The sequence below is a fragment of the Pelophylax lessonae genome (assembly GCF_965119305.1).
Source record: "Pelophylax lessonae genome assembly, chromosome: 4".
NCBI classification, from domain to species: domain Eukaryota; kingdom Metazoa; phylum Chordata; class Amphibia; order Anura; family Ranidae; genus Pelophylax; species Pelophylax lessonae.
This window is the reverse complement of record NC_138771.1, coordinates 657,647,246-657,675,176: the sequence shown is the minus strand read 5'-3', so window position 1 is coordinate 657,675,176 and position 27,931 is coordinate 657,647,246. Positions and strand designations below refer to the sequence as shown.

Below are 27,931 nucleotides of genomic sequence, written 5' to 3'. Positions count from 1 at the left end.
GAAAGGGAGTGGGTGTGGCCTTTTGAAGAAGTGGAAGTGACATCACAAGGAGAGAGGGAGTGTCCTTTCAAGAAGTAGGCGTGTCCTTGAAGTGGGAGTGTCTGAAGAAGTCGGAGTGGCCTTTCAAGGAGTGAGGGGTTGGCTTGTAAGAAGTGGGAGTGGCCTCCTGAAGAAGTGGGAGTGACATCACAAGGAGAGGGAGTGTCCTTCCAAGAAGTAGGCGTGTCCTTGAAGTGGGAGTGTCTGAAGAAGTCGGAGTGGCCTTTCAAGGAGTGAGGGGTTGGCTTGTAAGAAGTGGGAGTGGCCTCCTGAAGAAGTGGGAGTGACATCACAAGGAGAGGGAGTGTCCTTCCAAGAAGTAGGCGTGTCCTTGAAGTGGGAGTGTCTGAAGAAGTCGGAGTGACCTTTCAAGGAGTGAGGGGGTGGCCTGTAAGAAGTGGGAGTGGCTTGTGAGGAAGTGCCCTTTAAGACGTAGGAGTGGCTTGTGAAAACTCCGCCCCTGAGGCGCTCCTGAGCTCAGGGTTTCGGGTTCTGGAGGGGCCCGGGGCCCAGGATGTGGGATACGTAGCCGCGGTTTGCCTCACCCCTTCCATTGCCTCCACCATGGAGGTCCTCATAGAGGTGGCTTCCCCCCCGGAGACCCTGCCGCAGCCTATCAAAGATGGCGAAAACACCTTCATGGCTCCACCTCCGGCCCCTCCCCCTCTGCCGGATGCCAAACCCGCCAAGGGGGAGCTGCCGCCCCGCGTGGTGCCGAGGAACGGCCTCCAGGGGAAGAGGAGGAACAGCTTCAATGTGGGCTTCAAGCACACGGTGGCATTCAAGCGGCGGAGGCGGGTCAACTCCGACTGCGACCCCGTCCTGCCGTCCAACTTCCTCCTCGGCGGCAACATCTTCGACCCTCTCAATCTCAACAGCCTGATGGACGAGGACGTCAACCGGACGCTCAACGCCGAGACCCCCAAGTCCTCGCCGCTCCCTCCACGCAGCCGGGACCCCGTGGAGATCCTGATCCCGAAAGACATCACCGACCCACTGAGCCTTAATACCGGCTCCAGCGAGGTGGAGCTCCTCCTCTCCCCACTCAAGAGCGGCAGGAAAAGGCACCGCCACCGGCACCACCCGTCGACGGACGTCACCCCCAAGGGGCCGACGGGGCTGGGCCAGGAGCCCGAGCCCATCCCCGAGGAGTTGCGGCCATACGAACTCAATACCGCCATCAATTGCCGCGACGATGTCGTCGCTCTACCGGCCCTGGAGAACGAAGGACCGGACGGGCCGGGGTCGGCAAACAGCAGCTCGTGTACGTCGGGGTCTAGGCATCGCAAGAGGAGGAGGACCTCCAGCAAGTCGGAAGGGAGGCAAGGGAGCCCTGAGAAAAGCAAGACTTTGGCCAGCGTGGTCACCACCGCCAAACCTCAAGGCATAGGTATGGCCAAGCCATGTTTAGGGCCCCAGGGTAAGGAGAAGAACCGCTTCCAGTACGGGAATTACTGCCAATACTACGGGTACCGAAACCCGTGCCGGTCAGAAGATCCCCGCCTGCGGGTGCTGAGGCCCGAATGGTTCCAGGGCAAGGCTGTGTTGGACATTGGCTGCAACGTGGGCCACTTGACCCTAACCGTGGCGCAGAACCTGGGGCCTACGCTCATTGTGGGGCTGGACATTGACAGCTCGTTGATCCGAGCCGCCCGGCAAAACATAAGACATTATCTCTCAGAGTACTCGAAAGGTGGCGGTGGCTGCGGCTTCCCTGTTGCACTGGCCGCCATGCGGGGCCCCATCGCTGCTCCGGTTGTTCCCGGGGAGGCTGGAAAGGAAAGCAAAGAAGAGATCCGTGTCTTCCCGCACAACGTGGCATTCGTCAAGGTGAGACAGGGAATGGGGGGGAGGGGGGAATTGTTTTTGTTTCTATAGTTCCATGACTGTTCTAATTCCTGTGGTCAACCAAAACTGGGGTTGGGTGGATGGTGGCAAGTTTATCACCCATTGGCTACAGCAGTGGTTCTCAACCTCCGTCCTCAAGTATCTCCAACAGGTCATGTTTCAGGATTTCCCTCACCTGATCATTGTCTTGGTATCATTGAGGGCTTTTTTTTTTTCCGATCAAAGGGAAATTCCCAAAACATGGCCTGTTGGGGGGGGGGGGGGGGGGACATGAGGACTTAGATTTGGAACCACTGGCCATCAGGGGCAAGACTTTTCCAGCTCTGCTAAGAAGATTAGGTCCTATTCCGGCCACTTTTTAATGGCACAAGAGCATTGCGTCTCAACGGCCTGAGTTGTGAGATCTCAAAGTTTTAATGTGGACCCGTTGTCAAAATGCTATTCAAGAACTATCGCTAGGCAGGCGCAGGCCCCAGAAGGTCCTCTGCTTTTAAAAAGTAACCCTGTCCATCATGGGAGTCCCTCATCTTGGGTTGCACTTGGTTAGCCAATGCTGATTGAGTCCAGGAGCTCATGGTGTTCCCTGCTGCCTTGTTTAAGTTTATGCAGCTTGATTGGCCAGTCCACTTTAAGAAGCCAGCGTGTGATTGCACCCAAATTTGCATGTTTTAGATGTTGCTTACAGTTAACATTTTCCTAGAGGAGCATGTGAGGCGCTGTTGACCTCCATGGATGACAAAGTTGACCTCCCATGTGTGGTAATTCCAACCTCCATGGGTGGCAACGTTGACTTCCATGGATGACGAAGTTGACCTCCCATGTGTGGTAATTCCAACCTCCATGGGTGGCAACGTTGACTTCCATGGATGATGAAGTTGACCTCCCATGTGTGGTAACTAACCTCCATGGGTGGCAACGTTGACTTCCATGGATGATGAAGTTGACCTCCCATGTGTGGTAACTCTAACCTCCATGTGTGGTGATGTTGACTTCTATGTGTTGTAACACCGACCTCCATGGATGACAATGCTGACCACGGTGGATGGTGACATTGACTTCCATGGATGACAAAGTTGACCTCCCATGTGTGGTAGTTCCAACCTCCATGGATGGCGACGTTTACTTCCATGGATGATGAAGTTGACCTCCCATGTGTGGTAACTCTAACCTCCATGTGTGGTGATGTTGACTTCTACGTGTGGTAACACCGACCTCCATGGATGGCAAAGTTGACCTCCATCTCCTCAAAAAATATTCCACAAAGAGCGTGGAGAAAAAGAGGTTATAGGGTTGGTTCACCAAATAGGCAGAGAGACTCTGCCTATTTGGTGAACCAACCCTATAACCTCTTTTTCTCCACGCTCTTTGTGGAATATTTTGAGTATATAGGTCAGGTTAGGCACACGTTAAGTGAAGGCATAGCAGATGATTTTTTTTCTGCACCTATTTCCCCCTTCATCCTAGTTTTCGAAATAACGTTGACCTCCATGTCTGGCAACACCAACCACCATGTGTGGTGATGTTGAACTCCTTCTGAAAATGTTCCTTCTCAAGCTGCTATGGTGAGCTACTGGCTTCAGTAGTTTCAGGGTTACAGACCTGGAATCAGGAAAGACAGAACCTCTACCATCGAGGTCTACAACTCAAAGCACCAAAGAGTTGGCATGACAGCCAGGCAACTAGCATTAGAAGAATGAGAAGTCGATAATGGCTGCCCCTATGTCTCTCCTAGGAAAGGTTTAGGTGTCTCTACATCTTAACCACTTACCGCATATCAACGTACCGGTACGTCGGGTAACTTTGCGGGGTTATACCGGGATGATGTCTCTAGTACCGACGGTCGGCTTTCCGTTGGTAACGACCAATGCTGCTTGGGAGCCGCTCGATCGTTACCCGGGTGAGCGGGAGGGGACGTCTCCCCCCCCCCCCTCCCGCCGCCTTCCGTGGCCTTGCTCGGGGCTCCTGTCCCACCGGGAGACCTGAGCACCCAGCCGGCACGTCCGCCGGCTGGATGGAGTCCCGATGAATGCCGGAAACGGCATTGATCGGGTCTCCGTGACGTAACCCGGAGGCGGCGTCCATGACGTCACTTCCGGGTTACTCTGCTGCAAAAGGTGGCAGATTTGAAAAAGGGCTGTATGCAAAAATGCAGTTTTCGGCGTTTATACATGCATGGAAGTGTAGTGGAGGGGTTTGGGGTCTTTTAGACCCTCGATCCCTCCATAAAGAGTACCTGTCACTGCATATTGGTGTCACAAGGGATGTTTACATTGCTTGTGACAGCAACAAAAGTGATCAGATTTTTGTTTTTTTTTAAAAACCTGTAATAAATTTAAAAAAAAAAGAAAAAATAAATAGGAAAAAAAAAAAAATTTTAGCCGCCCCCGTCACCGTTAGCTCGCGCACAAAAAAAACTGTATACGCAAGTCGAGCCGCGAATTAAATCGCTGTTCAAACCACACATGTGAGGTATCGCCGCGATCGCCAGAGCGTGAGCAATAATTAAAAAAAAAAGAGTTACACTCTAACTCTAAACTGGTAACCGTTAAATCAATTTAAAGCGTCGCAGATTGAGATCTCAATTGACTGTAGTTTGTCGCCATCCCACGGGGGGGCGCAATTTTAAACCGTAACATGTTGGGTATCTATTTACTCGGCGTGACATCATCTTTCACAATATACAAAAAAAAATGGGCTAACTTTACTGTTTAGTATTTTTTAAATGCAGTGAAATGTGATTTTTCTAAATTTTTCCAAAAAAATGGCGTTTTAAAGACCGCTGCGCAAATACCGCGTGACAAAAAATATTGCAATGACCGACATTTTATTCTCCAGAGTCTTTGCTAAAAAAAATATATATAATGTTTGGGGGGTTCTAAGTAGTTTTCTAGGAAAAAATACTGGTTTTAACGCGTGAACAAAAAGTGTCCGAAATAGGGCTGGGGGTAAAGTGGTTAAAGGATGCTTGACCCTTCGAAGGCAGCCTCTTTTTTTTCATGCAGAGACCAGGCAAAAAAAAAAAGACCCTCATGAACCAGATGGGTGGCCTGCTGTGCAGACAGGAAGTGGGAATCTAACTTCCTTTTCACTTTTGTCATGTGACTTCCATGTCACATGGCACTGAGCACACAGGAAGCTGGGACTGCACTGTGCAGCATGGCTGAATGGGGGAGGCTTTTATTTCATTTGCATTGTTTCCTGGCATGGTGGTCCTCAAACCCTATACTACCTGTGATGTCTGCCAGAGCATATGGGGGGGGGGGGGCGCTGTATAAAATGTGTGTGTGGGTAGAGAGAATATATAACCCCAGATAAGTTGAAGCCACATCATTGCTAACTCCCAGCTGGATCCTAAATGTTAGGAAGGTTTTCCCAAGTCTGCATATTATAGGATGTAAAGACAAAGCACAGCTTAGAAAGGGGGGGGGGGTAATGTGTATTACTTACTGTCTATCCCTTGGTATGGAGGTGCCCCCCCCCCTCTTTTGGCACAGGTTGGGAATGAGTACAAATCACCTTCTCCTCCCTCCCCCAGCAGTTAGGACTCTCGTAATTACTTACGGTCTGTCCCTTGGCACAGGAGGTGCCCCCCCCCCATTTGGCACAGGTTGGGGATGAGTACAAATCACCTTCTCACTCCCTCCCCCAGCAGTTAGGACTCTCGTAATTACTTACGGTCTATCCCTTGGTACATGGGGTGCCCCCCCCCCCTTATTTGGCACGGATTGGGGATGAGTACAAATCACCTTCTCCTCCCTCCCCCAGCAGATGGGGCTCTCGTAATGTGTTGCCTCCTCAACTGATTTAACCCAGTATATGCTGTACTACCGCGCTGCAATTTTATGGGGGGGGGGGGGTGCAGGGTGGCCCTACTGAACTGCATCAGTTGAGTTTTTGGCCACTAAAAGCAGCATGATGCTGTGGTCGTGCCATGTGTGTAGGGCTGTGTAGTGTTCTGGCAAATGTCCTGAGGGGGGCTGGGGTTGGGGCAGCAAGGGAGGGGGGTGTTGGTAAAACTGTGGCTCGATTTCCCCCCCCCCCCCCCCCCCACCTGGTATCGCTGTTCCCCCGCCCCCTCCCCCTGGCTGCAAGTGTAAACAAACCCTTAGGCTACGCTCACATGTGGGCGTAGCGGATCACGGGCAGAATCACCGCGATTCTGCCCGCGATCCGGAAATCATTGCAAATGGCGGGACGCCTGTGCGATGCCCGTGATTTGCAATGGCACCCCAAACGCTGTGCGATTGTTGCCGTGATTTCCGCCTGCCGAATCGCGGTAAAATTGTGCAAACAGAATCGCGGGACGCCCAAAAAGGTACAGGAGATTCTTTCGTGCGTCATGCTCCCCGCGATTCTGTTTGCGCGATGTTACCGCAATTCGACAGGTGGAAATCGCAGCAACATCGCGCAGCGTTTGGGGTGCCATTGCAAATCACGGGCAACGCACAGGCATCCCGCGATTTGCAATGATTCCGGATCGCGGGCAGAATCGCGGTTATTCTGCCCGTGATCCGCTACGCCCACATGTGAACGTAGCCTGAGTCTCCACTCACACCTGATCACGGGTGGAGCTGCCGCATTCAATTTGCTGCAAAACACTGGATGCGTTTGCAATGCCATTACTAATGACGCCTCAATTTATCTGCCATTGCGGGGCGCCTCAATTTATCTGCCATTGCGGGGCGCCTCAATTTTGCTGCGAGTGTGGAGCGCCTCAATTTTGCTGCGATTGTCGTGTGGTACATCAGAATGCCCAAAAAAGATTCTTTGTAAACGACTCCGCGTAGCGGTCACAGCACGATTTACCATACGTCAATTGCGGCAAAATCGCAGGCGATTGGGGGTGCCGTTAAAAAGTAAATGCGCCCCACGTTTTGCAGCAATTTGGAATCGCGGCGATTCTGCCCATGATCAGGTGTGAATGGAGCCTTAATGCTTCTGGGATGTGGAGGGGTCCTGACCATCTATCCTGGTGATGTCGGGGGGGTGCAGATTTGGGGAAGCTGTCCCATGAAGCGGAAGGGGAAGGGCCTGCAGGAGCGAGGAAAAGGGTTAAGCATTTTAAGTAATTTCTTCATAGCAACCGGCATTTAACCCGAGCAGGGGGGGGGCGGGGGTTGCTTTGTGGGTAAATTTGGCACCACACTGGAGACCCCTATCTGTTATTTTTTTTTGTATTTTTGCTGTCTTTGTCCCCTCACTTCCTGTCCCTCAGATGCAACAGGAAGTCCTCTTACTTGTTGGTGTAGGAGTCCCCACTGGGAAAATTTCCACTCTGTTTTCTGGTGAGAACTTGAACATTTTTGGGGGGGTTTTCCTGATGGGACGAATGGAGGATGAATCTCCTCAGCTGGGGGCACAGACGGCAATGAACATCTAACTGGGTCTCTAACCCCCCCCTAGGAAGTCCTCTTATTTGTTGGTGTAGGAGTCCCCACTGGGGAAAAAAATGTCAAATCGGTTTTCTGGTGACAACTTGAACATTTTGGGGGGTTTTCCTGATGGGTCGAATAGAGGATGAATCTCCTCAGCTGGGGGCACAGACGGCAATGAACTGGGGCTTTAACCCCCCCACCACCACCACTCCATCCTTTAAGTTCTATCGGAAGACAAATACAGGAAGTAACAATTTTTACTTCCATCCTGAGATTGCAAGATCAACAATAATAATAATATAGAATTGTTCGCTTGGCTGGTTGGAGATAAATGTTCGTTGCATTACATTTTTTTATTTAGTATTTGTTATAGAATTGCTTTACCACCCCTGTGCATCCCCCCCCCCCCATCTTCAAGATGGTGTCTGGATTGAACCATATGGTGGCTGGTTGCATCATTAGATTGAGTAGGCCATGCAAGTGCAGTAATGTATGTTCAAACCCAACGCATATGCTCAACCCCTCCCTTCCCAGCTCTTGCCAAGAACCCCCCCCCCCCCCATGCTTGTCATTGCTCTGTAATTAACCCCCTTGATGTGTGATTATTATATGCTCTGCTTGTATTTCCCCCCCCCCCCCCCTTCTGCACATGTGTTTATATATTCAGCCTCTCTAGTCTTCCTGGTCTATGGGATTCACCTAATAGATCTGCCTTTGAGCTGTGTGACCAAGGTGGTGGAGTTCTGTTGGGATGGCCACGTAGGGCCATGGCAGCTGGTAGCGTACAACCAAGTCTGCCAGATTCAGACGTTCATTTCTGGAGACAAGCAGGTGGTAATACGATGACCACATTAGGGGGGGGGGGGGTTATAGACAGATGTGGTCAGGGGAAGCCCCAAAAATTAAGTGTGTGTTGCTTTAGTTGGTCCTCAGCTTGGGAAATTGTCCCACCATCACAGGCTGAGCATTGGGAACACCAGATGGAGGTTTCGCCATAATATCTGCACTTTGGACCCGGTGGTCACCCTAAAAGAGCTGGAACAGCCGTTAAGAATGTCCCTGGAAGAGTCAGGAGGTACTTCGTAGAGGGCCCCCGGGATCCCTGAAACCTGAGCCAACTCCAGTCTTTGAGGTACCTTGTAGCGGGCCCCTTAAACCTGAGGCAGCTCCAGTCTTGTAGGTACCTGTATATAGGGCCCCTAAAACCCGAGCCATCTCCAATGTTTGAGGTACTTTGTAGAGGGTCCCTGGACTCCTAAAACCCAAGCCAGCTCCAATCTTTGAGGTAACTTGTAGAGGGCCCCAGGAACCCTGAAACCTGAGCCAGCTTCAGTTTTTAAGGTACCTTGTAGAGGGCTAGGGGACCCTGGACACCTGAGCCAGCTCCAGTCTTTGAGGTACCTTGTGGGCCCCAGGACCTCTGAAACCCAAGCCAGTTCCTATCTTTGAGGTACCTTGTAGTGGGCCCCAGGACCTCTGAAACCCAAACCAGCTCCAATCTTCGAGGTACCTTTTAGAGGACCCCTGAAACCTGAGCCAGCTTTTTTAGGTACCTTGTAGAGGGCTAGGGGACTCCGGACACCTGAGCCAGCTCCAGTCTTTGAGGTACCTTGTAGAGGGCCCCAGGACCCCTGAAACCTGAGCCAGCTTCAGTTTTTAAGGTACCTTGTAAAGGGCTAAGTGACCCCGGACAGTTGAGCCAACTCCAGTCTTTGAGGTACCTTTGTAGTGGGACCTCTGAAACCCAAACCAGCTCCAATCTTTGAGGCACCTTGTAGAGGGCCCTGGGACCCATGAAACCTAAGCCAGTTCCTATCTTTTAGGTACCTTGTAGAGGGCCAAGGGACCCCGGAAACCTGAGCCAGCTCCTATCTTTTAGGTACCTTGTAGAGGGCCAAGGGACCCTGGAAACCTGAGCCAGCTCCTATCTTTTAGGTACCTTGTAGAGGGCCAAGGGACCCTGGAAACCTGAGCCAGCTCCAATCTTTGAGGTACTTTGTAGAGGGCCAAGGGACCCCTGAAACCTGAGCCAGCTCCAATCTTTGCGGTACCTTGTAGAGGGCCCTGAAACCCAAGCCAGCTCCAGTCTTTGAGGTACCTTGTAGAGGGCCCCAGGACCCCTATTAGAGCTTATAAGGGCCTATTAGAGCCGGAGCAGCAGCTACTATAAAAAGCAGGCCCTTAGAGGAGCCTGGAGGTACCTCGTACCCCATAGACCCTGAGACCTAAGTCCAGACCACTATTGAAGCTGCAGATGTCTCTTGTGTGGAATGTAGATCCAGGAATGAACTCCTAGCATGAGGAACACACAAGTCCTCCAGTTCAGGCCGGGCCTAGCTGAGGATCCTGCATCGGACAGGAGTCTATAATTGTTCAGTAGTTGTTGTTATAATAATAATAATAATGTAGCAGCCGGGAATGTGTGGAAATTCCCTCCCTACTGCCAATGTACGCCTTACGTCAGAGGCAGCAAAAGGACTAAAGAGAACCGGTCACAGCCCGGGGTAGCATTTGCATATTCACTCTACAAAGGGAAGCTGTAACCATTGTGGGTTTTTTACTTTAGTTTTTGTTTTAGTTTTTAACCACTTCCAGCCAGGGAGTCCGGCCCTTTTCTGGCTCTTATTTCACATGTAACAATCAGTATTTTGTTGTTGAAAGATTACTTAGAACACCCAAACATTATATATTTATTTATAGTGTGTATATGTTGCAATTTTCTTTTCAGTTTTTGCGCAGCTTTTTTTTTTTTTTATCAAATGCAATTTTTTTTTTTGTGGAAAAAATATACTTTTGAATTTTAATGCAAAAAAACCCCAAAACCATACATAACCCAATTGTTTAGTAAAATATAAAAGATGAAGTTACGCCGAGTAAATAGATGCCAAACATGTTGCGCGTTAAAATTGCCTGTTCAACAGCGGCAAACCATGTAAATTTTACTATCTATAGGTGACCACTTTAGATGTATGGAGGAGGTCTGGTGCTACAATTACTACCCATGATCTGACGTTCGTGGCGATACCTCACATGTGTGGGACGATCGCTAGTTGTATGCCGGAGGGACCGACGCGCATTGAACAAGGGCACTTTTTTTTTATTTTATTTCTTTTTAATTACTTATTTAAAATTATTTTTTTTTTTTCACTGTTGCTTTAATTTTTTTTTTATTTTTTTTTTTATTTTTATTTTTTTACCACTTCCCCTGGGTAGTCGTCATATGATGTCATTTACTTTGAGTGGTGATATCTGTAGACGTCATATGATGTCATTTACTTTGAGTGGTGATATCTGTAGACGTCATATGATGTCATTTACTTTGAGTGGTGATATCTGGATGATGGTTGCAGCTGCAGGCATCATTCAGATATCTTTAATTTTTTTTTTTTTAGCTGGTGATTCCCTGCAATGTAGAAGTCATCATAGCAGCTGTTTAGCTGCTGGATTGCTTTTACAGGCAGTGGGAGGGAACATATCCCCTCTCCCTCCACCCCACCCACTGCCGCCGCCGCCCTTCGGTGCTTCTCTGGTCTCTCCCGTGCAATCTGGGAGCCGGAGAATGAATCCGGCGGCTTACCATAGAGCTGGCCGTGGACCTGATGGTCCCTGGCCAGCTCTATGACCCTCAGAAGCAATGTCATGATGTCACTTCTGGCGCCGGCAGATGTAAACACTGCCATTTTTTTTTTAAGCTGGAAAGCCTGAGATCGATTTTTTTTATTTTTTTTTTATTTTTAATTAATTAATTTTTGTTATAGAACCCAGATCTCTCTGTGAGTGCCGGTTCACACTTATGCGCTTGTACTGCGAATGCGATGCGTTCTAAATAGTCTCCAATCGCATGCATTTACAAAATACATTGAATTCGTGACGGTCGTTCACATCTATGCGTTGCGATCCAGATGCAAATGTGATGCGATGATAAAAAGGGTCTTGTGCGAGTTTACAGCGTTGCGTTGCGAATTTAGTCTCCATAGACATCAATGTAAATCGGTCTGGACTCGCATTATCAGTTCAGATATGTGCGAATTCTTATTTTTTGTTTGATTTTCCCCTCAGCTCCACCCCTCCTGAGCTTAATTAACATAATCAACGCAATCAAATTTTCATTACAATCGCGCTGGTACTATTGAAAAACATAAGGTAAACTCGCACTGCAAATTCGCATTGCAAGCGCAAGCGCATAAGTGTGAACCAGCACTAAAGAGGACCTGTCATGCCCTATTCCTATTGCAAGGGATGTTTACATTCCTTGTAATAGGAATTAAAAGTGATCAAAAATTAAAGGGAAAGTGTAAAAATAGAAATAATATTGTATTATTTAATAATAAAAAAAAAAATGTAAGCATTTCCATCCCCGCAGAAGCGAACGCATACAGAAGTCGCGCCAGCATACGTGAACGATGTTCAAACCACACATGTGAGGTATCGCCACGAACGTTAGAGAGCAATAATTCTAGCACTAGACTTCCCCCTGTAACTCTGAAAATGTAACCTGTAAAAAAATGTTTGGAGATTTTTAATTACTGTAGTTTGGCACCATTCCACAAGTGTGCGCAATTTTAAAGCGTGACATGTTGGGTATCTATTTACTCGGCGTAACATTTATCTTTCACATTATACAAAACCAATTGGGGTAAATATTATTATTTTTTTTTTTTTTTTTTTTAAATCTCATTTAAAAAAAAAAAATTGCGCAAACATGTGTGCCGCAAGACATTGCAGCGACTGCCATTTTATTCCCTAGAGCCTCTGCTAAAATATAAATATTTATAATGTTTGGGGGGCTCTGAGTAATTTTTTAGCAAAAATAAATTATGATTTTTTTACATGCAGGGGAGAAATGCCTGAATTGGCTTGGGTGGCAAATCGTTCATTAAATGTATTTATTTTTTTTCATACTGCTTTTTTATTTTATTTTTTTATTTTTTTTTACCACTTTTATTGCTGTCACAAGGAGTATAAACATCATTGTGACAGCAATAGGCATGTGACGGGTACTTTTTATGGAGGGATCGGGGGTCTGTTTTTTTTTTTTTTTTTTTTTTTTTTTTTAAATGCCTTCGATTTTTTTTTTGTCCCCTCCCACTGCTTGTAATAGCAATTGAGTGGCTACTTAGCTGCTCTGATTGCTAATACAAAAAAGATTTTTTTTTATATTTAATATAGTTTTTATATATATATATATATATATATATATATATATATATATATATATATATATATAATGTATGTGTGTGTGTATGTATGTATATGTGCATGTATACATATGTGTGTGTATGTATATGTGTGTGTGTATATATATATATATATATATATATATATATATATATATATATATATATATATAAATATAGTGTGTGTGTGTGTGTGTGTGTGTGTGTGTGTATATATATATTATATGTATATGTATATGTGTGTGTGTGTGTGTGTGTATATATACATTTTTTTTTTTTTTTTTTTTTTGTTTTTTCAGAAAAAAAAAAATTGAAAGGTAAAATAAACCCCCACGCAGCAGGCACAGCGGTCCTGGAGTTTAACACTTTTGCTGCAAGAGACTTTTTTTTTTTTTTTTTTTTTTTACCACACATGCTTTATATATATAAAAAAAAAAAAAAACCGTAATTTTAGGCCTGAAGATTACATAAATACGTAAAACCCCCAAAACCTTATTTCTGAAAGCAGACACCCTGGAGAATAAAATAGCAGTAGTTTCAATCTTTTTTTTTTTTTTCTTTTTTTTTTTTTATTATATCCCAAGATATTACCGCAAAAATATAAAGTACACCAAAGTTAATTTTGGGGCACACAAGCGCAATAAATTACCCGATTTAAAAAAAAAAAAAAAAAAAAAGAGAAATTTAAATTGCGCTCCCGTAAAATGGTGACAAGCTTCAGTACCTTTATATTTTCCAAAGGCGACGCGTTTAAAAGCCCCCCCCCCCCCCCCCCTATATGTCATCAGTTTAGCCATACAGCGGAGGTCTGGTGATAGAAATATCGCTGTTACTCTCCGGTGTGCTCGCGGCGATGTGTATAGTAATGGACGTTTTCATGCGTATGCGCCCCCGACACATCGTGGGGGGTTATGGGCTTGGGTGTATTTTACATTTTAAATTGAGAAAAAAAAAACTGTCCCCTATGTGAAGTAGTAAAAAAAAAAAAATTAAATTGAGGAAAAAAAAAAAAAAACACTGTCCCCTATGTGAAGGAAAAAAAAAGTAAAAAAAAAAAAAAACATTTTAATTTGAAAAATAAAAAAAAAATTTTTTCTACTTCTTTTTTTTTTTTTTTTTTTTTTTTTTTTCTTCACATAGGGGACAGTGTTTTTTTTTTTTTTTTTTTTTTTTTTAACACTTGCTTAAATTTTTTTTTTTTTTTTTGGATGACAGGTCCTCTTTAATGAGCCCTCCGGGGTTCTAAACAATCCTCGTCTCCTCTGTGTGCTCCATGGAATGTAAATCAATGAATCAAATGAATGCTTTCCTGGGTCTGCTGACCTGGATGACAAGGAGGGGAGGAGAGTGGATGTGTGTGCTCCCCCATCCCGTCTAACTGGCGGCACCCGCTTTGCCAGTCCCGGGCCTGCAGATGGGCAACCAGAGCCTGGGATACATGTTGGGGGAACGCCGGGGGTGTCTGGAAAGCCACTGAGAATTGTGTGGGAACAACCCCCCCTCCCCCCCTCGCTGTCAGATCTATACGACATACGGACCTGGCAGCAAAAGGTTTACAAGTCCCTAGTGCCCCCCGGGTCGGATTAGAGAGGTTCCTATTGGTCAGAACTGGTCACGTGCTGCTGCTACTAACCAATCCGAACCACCGTTCCGACCCATCTCGGCGTCCTGAGGAGGAACGAGAGAGAGAGGGGTGGCTGCATTCCAACCTAGAGAGCGACCATGGAGAATGAATGTAGCCACCCCCCTTAACAGGAAGACCAATCCCAGCACACAAAAAATGGGCAATAGAAGGGAATTTATTAGCATTTTTTTATTTTTAGGCCTCTTTTACATTTGTGTGACCTGAAAGTCGCTGAATTTTTTTTTTTTTTTATGTGACTTGGACTGGACTTTAAGCAATGCCTGTGTAATCTTGAAGTCTATGGACCTCAAGTTGCATGAAAGTCGGACCAAAGTAGTGCAGGGATTACTTGAAGTCGCACAGATATGACCGGTACTCAGTAGACATTATGGAGTGCGGCTTGTCCTGTGACCCAAATCGCAGAAGAAGTCACACAAAGTGTGAAAGGGGACTAAAGCAGAGTTTGGAAGTCGGCTGTGTAATGATGAATGGATCATGTCCTGACATGTCCAACCCCTCCCACATAGGGTGTTCTGTCCATAGGAAAGAAGACCTTCACCCATTTAGAGCTAGGAATGTCCTGTATACCCCCCCCCTGCTGTACTGCACATGGAATTGGCCAATACTTCTGGGGGGGGGGGGGGCTTTAAATTTTATATATATATATATATATATATATATATATATATATATATATATATATATATATATATGTATATATATGTATATATATTCTTTATTTATTTTTTTATATAAAATATAATAGGTGTGTGTAATTTATTTTTGTATGTGTATATATATATATATATATATATATATATATATATATATATATATATATATATATTATTATTTTTACCTTTACCGGAAAGCCCTTCCCTGGTTGTTGGTATCCAGCTCCCAGCTGCAGCAGCCCTGAGCTTGATTTAACCTTTTCTCCACCATGCCGTTTATAAACATACCTCGGTAGAGGAAGGGTTAGTGATGTCATAGTTGCCGTTGATATTTAGTCCAGGTGTGGAAGTAGCGGGTGGTTTTCAGTCTGTACCTATGAGGAGAGTTTGGGGATATTTAAAATGATACTCAGTGGTTAGATTTAGCATTTCCATAAGGAGGATCCGTTCCTGAATGCAACTGCCGGGGCTGGTCTTTGTCCCCCCCTTTGCTATTGTACTAAAGACAAAACTGCCCTCCGTGTTCCCATTGCAAGGATTCTGCTCATTTCCTGTCCTGGTGACAACACAGGAAATGAGGGAACATAAAACCTGCAATGCATGGACACAGACTGGCAGAGAGAGGGAGCCATTTTTTTAACTTTTCACCATTAAACCGTCATCTCCTTCTGCGGTCTCATTTCTGTATTACATATCCACTCCTAACAAACCCAGCCAAGCCGGTGTTCTACCGAAAACTCCCAACGTGCCGAGAACTCCAACCACCTCACTTCCGGGAACAGAAATAATTGGAGATTTTCCACCACTTGAGGTTTTCACAGAACACCGGCCACTTATACACTCTATAATGAGGGGACGTTGTTAGTCCACCCGCTAGTTGTCACCACTCTCGGAGGCGGCCATGTTTTTGGTTACTAGCAGCCGGTGTTCTACCGAAAACTCCAACATGCCGAGAACTCCAACCACCTCACTTCCGGTGAGTGTACACCAGGAATAATTGGAGATTTCCACCACTTGGTTTTTTCACAGAACATCGGCCACCTATACACTCCGGTACATGCTATGAGGAGACGTTGTTAGTCCACCCGCTAGTTGTCGCCACCTTGGAGGCGGCCATGTTTTTGGTTACTCTCAGACGGAACTGAGATTGCTACAGTGCCAGCGCTGGAACTTTTGTTTTGTATTCGAATACCCTATCAGATTCTGCATCCGGAAGTGACGTACGGACTAGAGCAACTTACTGCGCATGCGCCATGCGTTCCAACATGGCCGCTAATGCGTTCCAATATGTTTCCCAATTTGACCGAACATGAAGCATCGGCGGACATCTTTTTACAGACCACGCAAGTCTTGAAATTTTACATTTATTTTAGCAGTAAACTCACCTTTATAGAATAAATCACAGTATTACATTTGTATTATTGTATTGTAGTAAGTATAGTGAGAAACCTGCAGGTAGAAGGTGGTGACGGCCATCTTGGTACACCCCGCACTTCTCAGCGAAAAACTGATTATATAGTGAAATAGATTGTGTGTGTGTGTGTGTGTGTGTGTGTGTGTGTGTGTATATATGTATATATATATATATATATATATATATATATATTACTCCTCTCAGGAGCCCTCAGCCCTGATGCAAGCAGTGGGAGGAGTTATGCAGATTGTAAAATGCCTTGATAGGCGGGTGTCAGTCTGGGGGAGTGGGCGTTCCCAGGCTACATAGGCATTAGGACCACCTTGGGTAACACCCGCATGTGGGACGCTGAGCTTCCATGATTGCAAAAAGTGAAATCCATTGAGGTACATAGACATGGGTGCTGGGGGTTGGACAGTTGGTTGGACATCCCTGCATCGCGGGTTTATAATTCCACCTTATGCCCGACACCCCCACTAATTGGGCACAGGGCTGGTGGGAGGAAGGTTGGAATTTCAACCACCATTTGCCCAATCCGTATACAAATACTTGACACTGAAAGACACGATGGCTAAAAAAAGAGATGGAAACGGGGGGAATGAGAAGCCCACTTTCTGTAGCATGGCAACTCCAGGATGGATGGAGTTAGAGCCAAGAGCTATGGTAGGGTGGTCTCTGCTCCTCCCTGGATCACACACACATAACGGTGAAATGTGACTTATGGGAAATCTTGTAAGTACATTTTTCTATGACTAACCACCCTCCCACCTTTTTCTTTTCCCCCCCCTGGCAGGGTAATTACGTGGTGGACCGGGATGAGCTGGTGGAGGTACAAAAACCAGAATATGACGTCATCCTGTGCCTCAGCATCACCAAGTGGATCCATCTGAACTGGGGAGACGAGGGACTGAAACGCATGTTTCGGAGAATCTACAGACACCTGTCCCCGGGGGGGATCCTCATCCTGGAACCTCAACCCTGGTCCTCATACGGCAAGAGGAAGAGGCTGACAGTGAGTAAAGCGGTGGGGGATGGATCTGTTAGGTGAAGTCTTATGGAGACCCAAGTAATCTGGGTTCTGAAAAAGAAACAAATGCCTAGGCGATTATGGCCTCACACCAAAATTCCATCCTGACCCCACAAAGGAAGGTCGGTTCCCTGGGTCATAGCCTTGTAGGGTCATGTAGATTAAATATGCATTGGCAGCCCCATATCATTAGGGGATAGATCTGTTTGGTGAAGTCATATGGAAACCTAAGCAACGTTGGTTCCGAAAAAGAAGCCACAGCAACCGCCTAGCCTCGCACGGGGCACCAACGTTTCATCCTGACCCCACAAAGGAAGGTCAGTTCCCTGGGTCATAGCCCTATAGGGTCATGTAGATTAAATTTGCATTGGCAGCCCCATATCATTAGGGGATAGATCTGTTTGGTGAAGTCATATGGAAACCTAAGCAACGTTGGTTCCGAAAAAGAAGCCACAGCAACCGCCTAGCCTCGCACGGGGCACCAACGTTTCATCCTGACCCCACAAAGGAAGGTCAGTTCCCTGGGTCATAGCCATATAGGGCCACGTAGATTAAATGTGCATTGGCACCCCCATATCATTAGGGGGTAGATCTGTTTGGTGAAGTCTTATGGAAACCTAAGCAACGTGGGTTCCGAAAAAAGAAATCGCAGCAACCGCCTAGCCTCGCATGGGGCACCAACATTTCATCCTGACTCCACAAAGGAAGATCAGTTCCCTGGCTCATAGCCCCCATAAGGTCCTGCAAACAAAGCATTGGCAGCCCAATTCATTACCACCCTAAACCAGGGACCCCTCCCCAAATGATTTGGTTGCCTTTGAACCCACTCAGGTCTCCAATTTGCACTGATTGTGGGGCAAAAAAAAATCTCTGCAGGGGGCAGCGCTGTGATAATGATGTGCTTTTGCAGAGGCTGCTTGACATTAAACACTACTGGTAAAGCTGAATTCCGGGCAGATTAACCCTTTCCTGCCCTCCCTGGCGTCTCTTTAAATGCCTGTGGGCGGGAAGAATTGACCATCATTTGACCTCTCTGAACGGTCCCATGATTGGAAGCCGGTCCCACCAGCTACCGATCGATCTTTAGTCTAGATCTGGAGGTCTCAAACTGGAGGCCCTCCAGCTGCTGAAGAACTATAATTACCGTGAGGCATTGAAAGGCTGACTGTTACAAGCATGACTCCCATAGGCAGAGACATGATGGGACTTGTAGTTCAGCAACCGCTGGAGGGCCGCCAGTTTGAGACCCCTGGTCTAGATCGATCTATCTCTGTGCCCGAAGCATGCAATGAGCGCGCTTTCGGTACATAACATCGGCCGCCCAGCACATACATGTTCAACGTGTGGCTAAGCCCTTTCTTTTGCCGCTACACGTGGTGCTAAAGGGGTTAACGAGTATTTTCTCCTTCGTCTATTGATGGCCACAGCTTGATAATGAAGCAGCCTTGAGTTATGATGCCACCTACAGGAGAAATGGGACACTAAGCACATAGAAAACTTAAGGCCAGCTCCCTTAAGGCTGTAGCTTCTCCCACACCAGTCCTGCTCGGTTTTCCTTAGTGTCCTCAGGGTAATAGAAAATGAAGGCCAACCCCCTTGAGGCTGTAGCTCCTCCCACACCAGTCCTCGGTTTTGCTTAGTGTCCTCAGGGTAATAGAAAACTGAAGGTCAGCCCGCTTGAGACTGTAGCTCCTCCCACACCAGTCCTGCTCGGTTTTCCTTAGTGTCCTCAGGGAAATAGAAAACTGAAGGCCAGCCCTCTTGAGACTAGCTCCTCCCACACCAATCCTGCTTAGTTTCGCTTAGTGTCCTCTGGGAAATAGAAAAAAAATCAGTAAATTCAAGCCAATACTATAGAAAAGGATGCTTTCATTCTCAACAGCTACTGGTAGATTCAGGGTGGATACTGGAATTCTTACCAGTGAGCACAGGTTTTCCCAGTACATTAGGTATACTGGGGTTCCTGGTGTGACGGTCCTGTAGTTAGGATTGTCCCAGTTAAAATTGGGAATGCACTGATATATCGCCCGCCGAATATTATCAACCGAAAATCATGTTATCGGCGTTTTGCCGATAGGAAAAAAAAAAGGTGCTGATAATGGCATGCTGCGTCCCATTGGCGTCGGGGCCTAAAAGACGCGTGCCCCATTGGCGTCGGGGCCTAAAAGACGCGTGCCCCATTGGCGTCGGGGGCCAAAAGACGCGTGCCCCATTGGCGTCGGGGGCCAAAAGACGCGTGCCCCATTGGCGTCGGGGGGCCAGAAGAGGCGTCCCCTATTGACTGCGATGCAAAATTGCCAGCCACAGTAATTAAATATTTTCGTTTTCAGCACCAAAAATTTTATTTTGGTGCACCACTCATTAAATGTGTTTTTTTACATCCAGTATCTTGTATTGGCACCTAAATTGATCCTAACATCGGTCTCCTGTAAACCCCTGCACAGCAGCACTCACACTGGGAGGGGGACCACGCGGAGTCAAACTGGGCTCTATAGCCTCACATGGGGCGGTCAGCCAACTATTAGGAAGGGGAAAGACCAAAGCGATGACCTCATAATTGTGCTCCTTCCTTTACTGTCCAATCACAGGATGGGGGAGGGCTGGTGACTGAGCTGTATTGCTTTTAGATACCGTAGCGAAAAGAGGTCACCGGCTTGCCTGTGCTGGATCACAAGACTGTCCAAACAGATTTACACATCCAACCAGATATTCCTGGAGTTCAGCTTCACCCTGTATTCCCGGGTAGGTCTCTTCTCCCAGCGGTATGCCATGTAATGTATGTATTTTGTCTCACCAGGAAACCATCTATAAGAATTACTGTAGGATCTCCCTGAAGCCAGAGCAGTTCACCTCCTACCTCATGTCTTCCGAAGTGGGCTTCTCCAGTTATGAACTGCTGGCTGCACCGTGTTCTTCAGCAAAAGGTAATTCTATATTCTGTCAGGTGTGCAAATCTGGAAACAGGCAAAGGTGCCCCCACCTCTGTATGGTGGAGGGTGAGGGTAGGGCGCCCTGTGTGTGACAGTTGCTGGCTTTTCCCCCAGAAGGAGGAGGGGTGGGGACACATGTCTGAACCCTTCTACCAAATTCCAAACTGAATGGCGCTGCGTCTGCCACCTGCAGTCCCGATGGCACATTGATGGTAACAAGTTCCTGCATGTGGCTGAGGGTGCAAGAACTAGTGGGATGGCGCTGTCTGCCCAATGCATATGGTGTGCACCAACCGTGGAAATGAAGTGCCTGTGACCTCATCATTCTGTATTTTATTTTCTGGTGAGGCTAAGTGGGAAGCTGTCTAGGGGGATATTCTTTCTCGTTGTCACCATTACAATAATGTGCGGGTCCGCAGAGGATTAGAGGATACAAGGGGGTGAGTGGGGCTTAACAAATAAGCATAGAGCACAGACAGGAAGGAAGTTCTACTCTGACGTGATAAGGTCAGGAAAATAGCGAATCAGACTACAGAGGGGGGCGAAGGGACCAGTCCCCTTCTGCAAACAGGGCATCCTCAAGTGTCTGGTCCTCAGTCAGAAAAGTGCTAGTAGGAGACTTTCTATGGCTCAGGGCAGCAATTTCTGATGCCCAGTCGCCCTTCTCTGGGGGAGCAGGGAGAGCAGCCTCGGCCGCCCCCTTCTCTGGGGGAGCGGGGGAGAGAGCTGCCTCGGCCACCCCCTTCTCTGTGGGAGAGACCGGCCGCGGCCGCCCTTTTCTCGGGGGAGCGGGGAGAAACTGGCCGCCCTTCACCTACTAGGACGAAGCCTGGCTGCTGATCAGCATTTCTTCCCCTGCCTATGCACTCCTTTAGTACCTCCCCTAGCTTTGTTGCATGTCTCAAGGAATCATGGGACATGCAACTCTTCAAGGCGCATTTACATCCTTCGAACAACCCTCCACCGGGCATCACGGTTGGTAATAAAAGTTGCATTTTCTGACCACTGAGTGGATTTTATTGAAGTAGAAGGGTATTTGGTCTGTGTTTAGGTAGAGGGATGATTAGGGGCAGTTTATTCCAGAGTTCAGCTTTAGGCCCCTTTCACACTTGTGTGACATGTTCTGCGACTTGGAACTGTGAAGTCGCATGACAAGTCGTACTCCATGATTTCCAACGAGTACTGTTCAGATCTGTGCACCTTCAAAGTAGTCCCTGCACTTTGGTCCGACTTTGATGCGTTTTGAGGTCCATAGACACAGGCATTGCTTCAAGTCCAGTCAAAATTGTGTGACTTTTAGGTTGCACAAGTGTGAAAGGGGCCTTAGGGACAAGATCTTTTCAACTTTGAAATTCTGGTTGCCTGGCTGTGTGGCCTCTATAGTATTGAGTTTCAGACCTGGAACTAGCATGCTGTAATCAAAGTCATGAGTTCCACCACACAGCGTTTTGCTTTTAGGCCAAAAAGTGCCCCCCCCCCACCCCCACATGACTTCTCACAAACTGCAAACAGGACTTCTTATGGATTTCTTTCACCAATGGCTTTCTTCTTGTCCCTCTTCCATAAAGGGCAGATTTGTGGAGAGCACGACTAATAGTTGTCCTGTGGACAGATTCTCCCACCTGAGCTGTGGATCTCTGCAGCTCCTCCAGAGTTCCCATGAACCTCTTGGCTGCTTCTCTGATGAATGTTCTCCTTGCCTGGCCGGTCAGTTTAGGTGGACGGCCATGTCTTGGTAGGGTTGCAGTTGTGTCATACTCTTTCCATTTCCGATGATGGATTGAACAGCGCTCCGTGAGATGGTCAAAGCTTGGGAGATTTTTTTTTTTTTTTTTTATAACCTAACCCTGCATTTAACTTCTCCACAACTTCATCCCTGACCTGTCTGGTGTGTTCCTTGGCCTTCATGATGTGGTTTGTTCACTAAGGTTCTCTAACAAACCTCTGAGGGCTTCCCAGAACAGCTGTATTTTTACAGGGAATAATTTACACACAGGTGGACTCTATTTACTAATTAGGTGACTTCTGAAGGCAATCAGTTCCACTAGATTTTAGTTAGGGGTATCAGAGTAAAGGGGGGTGAATACAAATGCAGCCACGCTTTTCACATATTAGTAAAAAAATGTAGAAAATCATTTATAATTTTTTTTCCACTTCACAATTATGTGTCACTTTGTGTCGGTCTATCACATAAAATCCCAATAAAATACATTAACGATTTTGGTTGTAACATGAGAAAATGTGGAAAATTTCAAGGGGTATGAATACTTTTTCATGGCACGGCATTTTTGGGGGAGCACATGACCTCCTGCCATGGCGCACTGCTTGGAATTGGTGACCATTTGCAAGGTCTCAGCACATACACTTGATGTGCCGTGTAAGCTTGAAGCACTGACCTCCTGCCATGGTGCATCACTTGGACCTAGTGGCCTTTTGCTAGACCTAAGCACAGTCCCTTGACAATCCTTGTAAGCTCTAAGCATGTGACCAGCAGCAATGGTGTGCTAGTCAGGTCTGGTGGCCATGCGCTAGGCCTAAGCATGGTCACTTGAAGCTCATTGTAAGCTTTTAATCATGTGACCTCCTTCCATGGTGCACCACTTGGACCTAGTGGCCTTTAGCTAGGCTTTAGCTAGGCCCAAGCATGGTCACCTGACAGTCCTTGCAAGCTCTAAGCTTGTGACCTTCTGGCATGGTGCACTCCTTGGGTCTAGTGGCCATTTGCTAGGCCTAAGCATGTTCACGTGACACTCCTTGTAAGCTCTGCCCGGTATTTTGTGACCAAGGAGCACTGTAGAGAGGAGTATAAAGTGGTTGGGAGTGGACTTTAAAAACATTGCCCCTTTCCTCTGAAAGCACAAGGTAACCGGGTCTCTTTAAAACCAAAAATTGGATGGCGTTCAAATTTAAAGGGTCAGTCCACCCAATGTACTGTAACTGAGGTGGGGTCTATATGAGGACTCCTTGGAGACTTCAGATGCTCCCTGCCATAGTCCCCCACCCCGTTCCCGGCCACCTTGTGAAAGGTCCTGCCCACCATAGTGTGTTTCGTTTCCTCCTGTTGGATCTTCTGCAATACCACACCTAATGAGCAGGAACACCTCAAGATCGGTAGGATCGCCTTGTTGGCCAAAGCAACATTTTACCTGTCCCATTGTTGTAGCTGGGACTCCAGATGCTTCCTGCAGTTGTCTTCCACTCTGCTTCTGGCCGCCTTGAGAGGTCCTGCCCACCATGGGGTGTTTCCCCCTCCTCCTATTGTATCTTCTGGCCACCTTGTGAGAGGTACTGCCCACCATGGGGTGTTTCCCCTCCTCCCATTGTATCTTCTGCCACCTATTGAGTGGGAAAACCCCAAGATCGGTAGGAACATCTTGTTGGCCAAAGCTACCTTTTACCTGTCCATAGTTGTAGCTGGGACTTCAGATGCTCCAAGCAGTTGTCTTCTACTCTGCTCCTGACCACCTTGTGAGAGGTCCTGCCCACTATGGGGGTGTTTCTTCTCCTCCCTGTTAGGTATGGTATTGCAGAAGATCCAACATGTGGGAACACCCCAAGGTCAGTAGGAACACCTTGTTGGCCGAAGCGACCCTCTACCTGTCCATAGTTGTAGCTGGGACTCCAGATGCTCTCAGCAGTTGTCTTCCACTCTGGTCCTGCTCACTATGGGGGAGTTTCCTCTCCTCCTGTTGGATCTTCTGCAATATCACACCTAACATGTGGGAACACCCCAAGGTCAGTAGGAACATCTTATTGGCTGAAGCGACCCTCTACCTGTCCATAGTTGTAGCTGGCACTCCAGATTCTCCCTGCAGTTGTCCTCCACTCTGCTCCTGACCACCTTGTGAGAGGTCCTGCTCACCATGGGGGTGTATCCTCTCCTCCTGTTGAATGTTCCTTAATGCTCTATTAGAGACTAAGTTCACTTTTTTATTTAATATCCAGCTCCCCTATGTACCAATATACCATTAATGTACCTCTGTTGCAGAAAAATAAAAGCTTTCTATGATTTTTAAAACAAGGCCTTACCTTGGCCCCTGCTGTGTTCCATAGAAAGCGTCATGACTTCCTGGTAGCAGTTCACCAGGTGACCTCATTAGCACACATCCCCCTGAACCCATCAATTATGTTTGCACAGTATTCCGGGCATTTCTCCAGGTGTGCATTTGCCTGGCTTGTCAATGTAGGCTATGTTTGCATGGCATCCCCAGCATCTTTCCAGACGGCCCCAGGCCGCACGCTATAATGCCTGGGCGTGGGTTATGGGGCTTTTCCACTGCAAGGAACCGAACGGTTCGGCTCGCTTTTGTGCTTTTCCACTGCTGGTACCGCATGGTATAGTGTAGGAACGGTTCGGTACGCTACGGCTGCTCTTTTCTACTACATGGAACGGTACGGCTCTCTAAAACAGTACCACCTCGATTGAGGTACCATATCCCACAATCCTTTGCATGCAGTCACTACTAGCCACTGATTGGTCAGAGAATCGTTGTTATCCCACCCACTTACTTTAGTGGAAAAGCAAACCGTACCGAACCGTTCCAACACCGTACCATGCGGTACCATGCAGTGGAAAACCAAACCGGGCCGAGTAGAGCCGAGCCGGTACTTGCAGTGGAAGTACCTATTGTATCTTCTGCCACCTAATGAGTGGGGAAAACCCCAAGATTGGTAGGAACATCTTGTTGGCCAAAACCACCTTTTACCTGTCCATAGTTGTAACTGGGACTTCAGATGCTCCAAGCAGTTGTCTTCTACTCTGCTCTTGACCACCTTGTGAGAGGTCCTGCCCACTATGGGGGTGTTTCTTCTCCTCCTGTTAGGTATGGTATTGCAGAAGATGCAACGTGTGGGAACACCCCAAGGTCAGTACGAACAACTTGTTGGCCAAAGCGACCCTCTACCTGTCCATATTTGTAGCTGGGACTCCAGATTCTCCCTGCAGTTGTCCTTCACTCTGCTCCTGGCTACCTTGTGAGAGGTCCTGCTCACCATGGCGGTCCTTTTCTCTTCTCCTGTTGAATGTTCCTTTAATGCTCCATTAGACTAAGTTCACTTTTTTATTTAATATCCAGCTCCCCTATGTACCAATATACCATTAATGTACCTCTGTTGCAGAAAAAAATAAAAGCTTTCTATGATTTTTAGAACAAGGCCTTACCTTGGCCCCTGCTGTGTTCCATAGAAAGCGTCATGACTTCCTGGTAGCAGTTCACCAGGTGACCTCATTAGCACACATCCCCCTGAACCCATCAACTTTGCACGTTATTCCCATTATCGCTCCAGGTGTGCATTTACCTGGCTTGTCAATGTAGGCTGCTACGTTTGCACGGCATCCCCAGCATCTTTCCAGATGGGCCCAGGGCGAACGCTATAATGCCTGTGCGCAGATTAGACACCCCTGATGTAGTGCAAGGGCCTGCCTGATTGGATACAGAGTGATTTACCAAAACTATGGAATAGGAGGACCTACCTATCCTGTCTGTAGAGACACTGGGGATGCCATGCAAACATAGCGGCTGTGGCAGCCTTCATTGGCAAGCCAGGCAAACGCACACCTGGGGGCCTTGCAAACGAAGTTGATGGGTGCTAATGAGGTCAGCTGGTGTCTTACTGTTTTTTACGTCCAAAAATCTACATACCAGGAAGTCATGAACTTTCTATAGAACACCGCAAGGTTTTATTTTTCTGCAACCTAGGTACATTATTATATTGGTACATAGAGGAGCTGGGATTTGGGGGGGGGGGGGGGGGGGGGGAGGAGAAAGTGGGGAAAAAAAAGACTGGCAGGAACACCCTGTTGGCCGGATTGGCCCTTTACCTGACCCCAGTTGTAGCCGGTCACCCTGTTGATCCTCTGGTTTCAGGACTATGATGATGATTGTGAGAATATTTTGCTGGCTCTCCAATGATAACATGTCTCCGCCCCTCTCTTTCTCGTTGCAGGGTTCCAGCGTCCAATCTATGCTTTCTACAAATCGGGTGCCCGACAGGATCTTCCTCCGCCATCTTTACCACGCAGCGCGCCGCCTCCTGTTCAGGCCTAGATGAAGGCGGGATTCGATTTCCTTTTTTTTTTTTTTCAGTTTTTTTGCTTTTTTGTAATAAGCTTCCTGGTTTTTTTTTTCTGGTGGGTGGGGACAAAAAAAAGTTTATTTTTTAAGAAAAGTTTGCATTTTTTCTTGGGAGGAGGGGGGGGGTTAAAAAGTTGCCTGTTTTAGGAATATTTGCAAAAATATAATCTGGTATTTCATGTCGGTGTCGTGTCTTCTGTTATGGGGGACGTAGTGGTGTGGGTTGTGACACCCCAGGGAAGGTTTGGCTGTGGATGGTTATGTGTGTGGAGTTCAGAGATCGCTTGTGAGGACCTCTAGTGGCAGCTGGTGGAGTTCAAGGCAAAGTATTCCTGTTTTGCAAATGAGTAGCAACAATAAATAATAGAAACCAAACTCCTGCGCTTCCTGAAAAGATACAATGTATCCAATAACTTATCATATTAAAGTAACTTGTGTTATCAAACGAGAATTAAAAATTCCAGGTATGGATATTTTTACATAGTTACATTGTAACTATGTATATACCATACCTGTAGGATTCCTCTAGAACAGGGATCCTCAAACTATGGCCCTCCAGCTGTTGTAGAACTATACATCCCATGAGGCATTGTAAAACTCTGACATTCACAGACATGACTAGGCTCCTGAAAAACTGGAGGGCCAAAGTTTGAAGACCCCTGTAACGGAACCGCAACCCAAACTGTTCTTGTGGACTTCCGTCAGTATACGGCTTCCTCCCGGTCGTGAACATAGATATCAGATTTTCCAGCCGCCCCCCATACAAAGCTAGCCAACAACTTAGCTTGTACTGGAACCTTCTCCTTTATTGAACAATTTCACACTCAATTTATACACACATGAGCACATCCCCCTCCTGATCAAATTACCCCATCAGGTCAGGGGGTTACCTGATTACATTATCATATGCAGATGGAATTGTATACAGAAATAGAATTAACCTGAACAAATTATCTAGCCATCTGGACAGAAACAATATGTGAGTTCATTAACAATAACAATGGGAAAGACAGGCTTAACAGAATACACGTCTCACCTCAATACACAAACAATAGGGAGAGCCTGTCTCTGACATTGAAGTTCAATGTCACATTATCATAAGTAAACACCGACCCCATTTGAAGCAATCCAAACCATTAAGTATCTGTCTTTCACTCCCAGTGACGGTGAGTACCGTCCCATTCACTATGGTATATGGAAGGCAGGAAGAATCACTATGCCACATGGAAGGTAGCAAGGATCACTATTGGATATATATGGAAGACAGGAAGGATCACTATGACACATGGAAGGCAGCAAGGATCACTATGGTGTGTGTATATATATATATATATATATATATATATATATGGAAGACAGTAAGGATCACTATGACACATGGAAGGCAGCAAGGATCACTATGGCACACAGAAGGCAGGAATTACCACTATGGTAAATGGAAGGCAGTAAGAATCCCTATGACACGTGGAAGGCAGGAAGTATTACTATGGTATATCGAAGGTAGGAAGGATCAATATGGCATATGGAAGGCAGGATCACTATGGCACATGGAAGGCTGGAAGAAAGGATCACTCATAGACACATGAGCACATCCCCCTCCTGATCAAATTACCCCATCAGGTCAGGGGTTGCCTGATTACATTATCATATGCAGATGAAATTGTATACAGAAATAGAACTAACCTGAACTAATTATCTAGCCATCTGGACAAAAACAATGTGAGGTCATTAACAATGGGGCAGACAGGC

At 46.9% G+C, this 27,931-nt stretch overlaps 1 protein-coding gene and 1 pseudogene across 2 annotated transcripts in view; one reads left to right on the top strand and one right to left on the bottom strand.

Moving 5' to 3' along the window:
- The window catches only part of LOC309552161, a 517,672-nt pseudogene that overhangs the window by 464,304 nt on the left and 25,437 nt on the right, over positions 1 to 27,931 (bottom strand). The gene's annotated exons all lie outside the window — the stretch shown is intronic.
- Positions 531 to 26,219, top strand: MEPCE (methylphosphate capping enzyme). The gene is made up of 4 exons (XM_082257201.1): positions 531 to 1,869; positions 16,945 to 17,163; positions 19,976 to 20,102; positions 26,055 to 26,219. The coding sequence occupies exons 1-4, from the start codon at positions 604 to 606 to the stop codon at positions 26,153 to 26,155; spliced, it is 1,713 nt and encodes a 570-aa protein (XP_082113327.1). The 5' UTR covers positions 531 to 603; the 3' UTR covers positions 26,156 to 26,219.

Coding starts and splice junctions, on each gene's coding strand:
- MEPCE (XM_082257201.1), top strand. CDS start 604: ATGGAGGTCCTCATAGAGGTGGCTTCCCCCCCGGAGACCCTGCCGCAG. Junction 17,164..19,975: donor GCAAGAGGAAGAGGCTGACA/GTGAGTAAAGCG, acceptor TTGTCTCACCAG/GAAACCATCTATAAGAATTA. Junction 20,103..26,054: donor ACCGTGTTCTTCAGCAAAAG/GTAATTCTATAT, acceptor TTCTCGTTGCAG/GGTTCCAGCGTCCAATCTAT.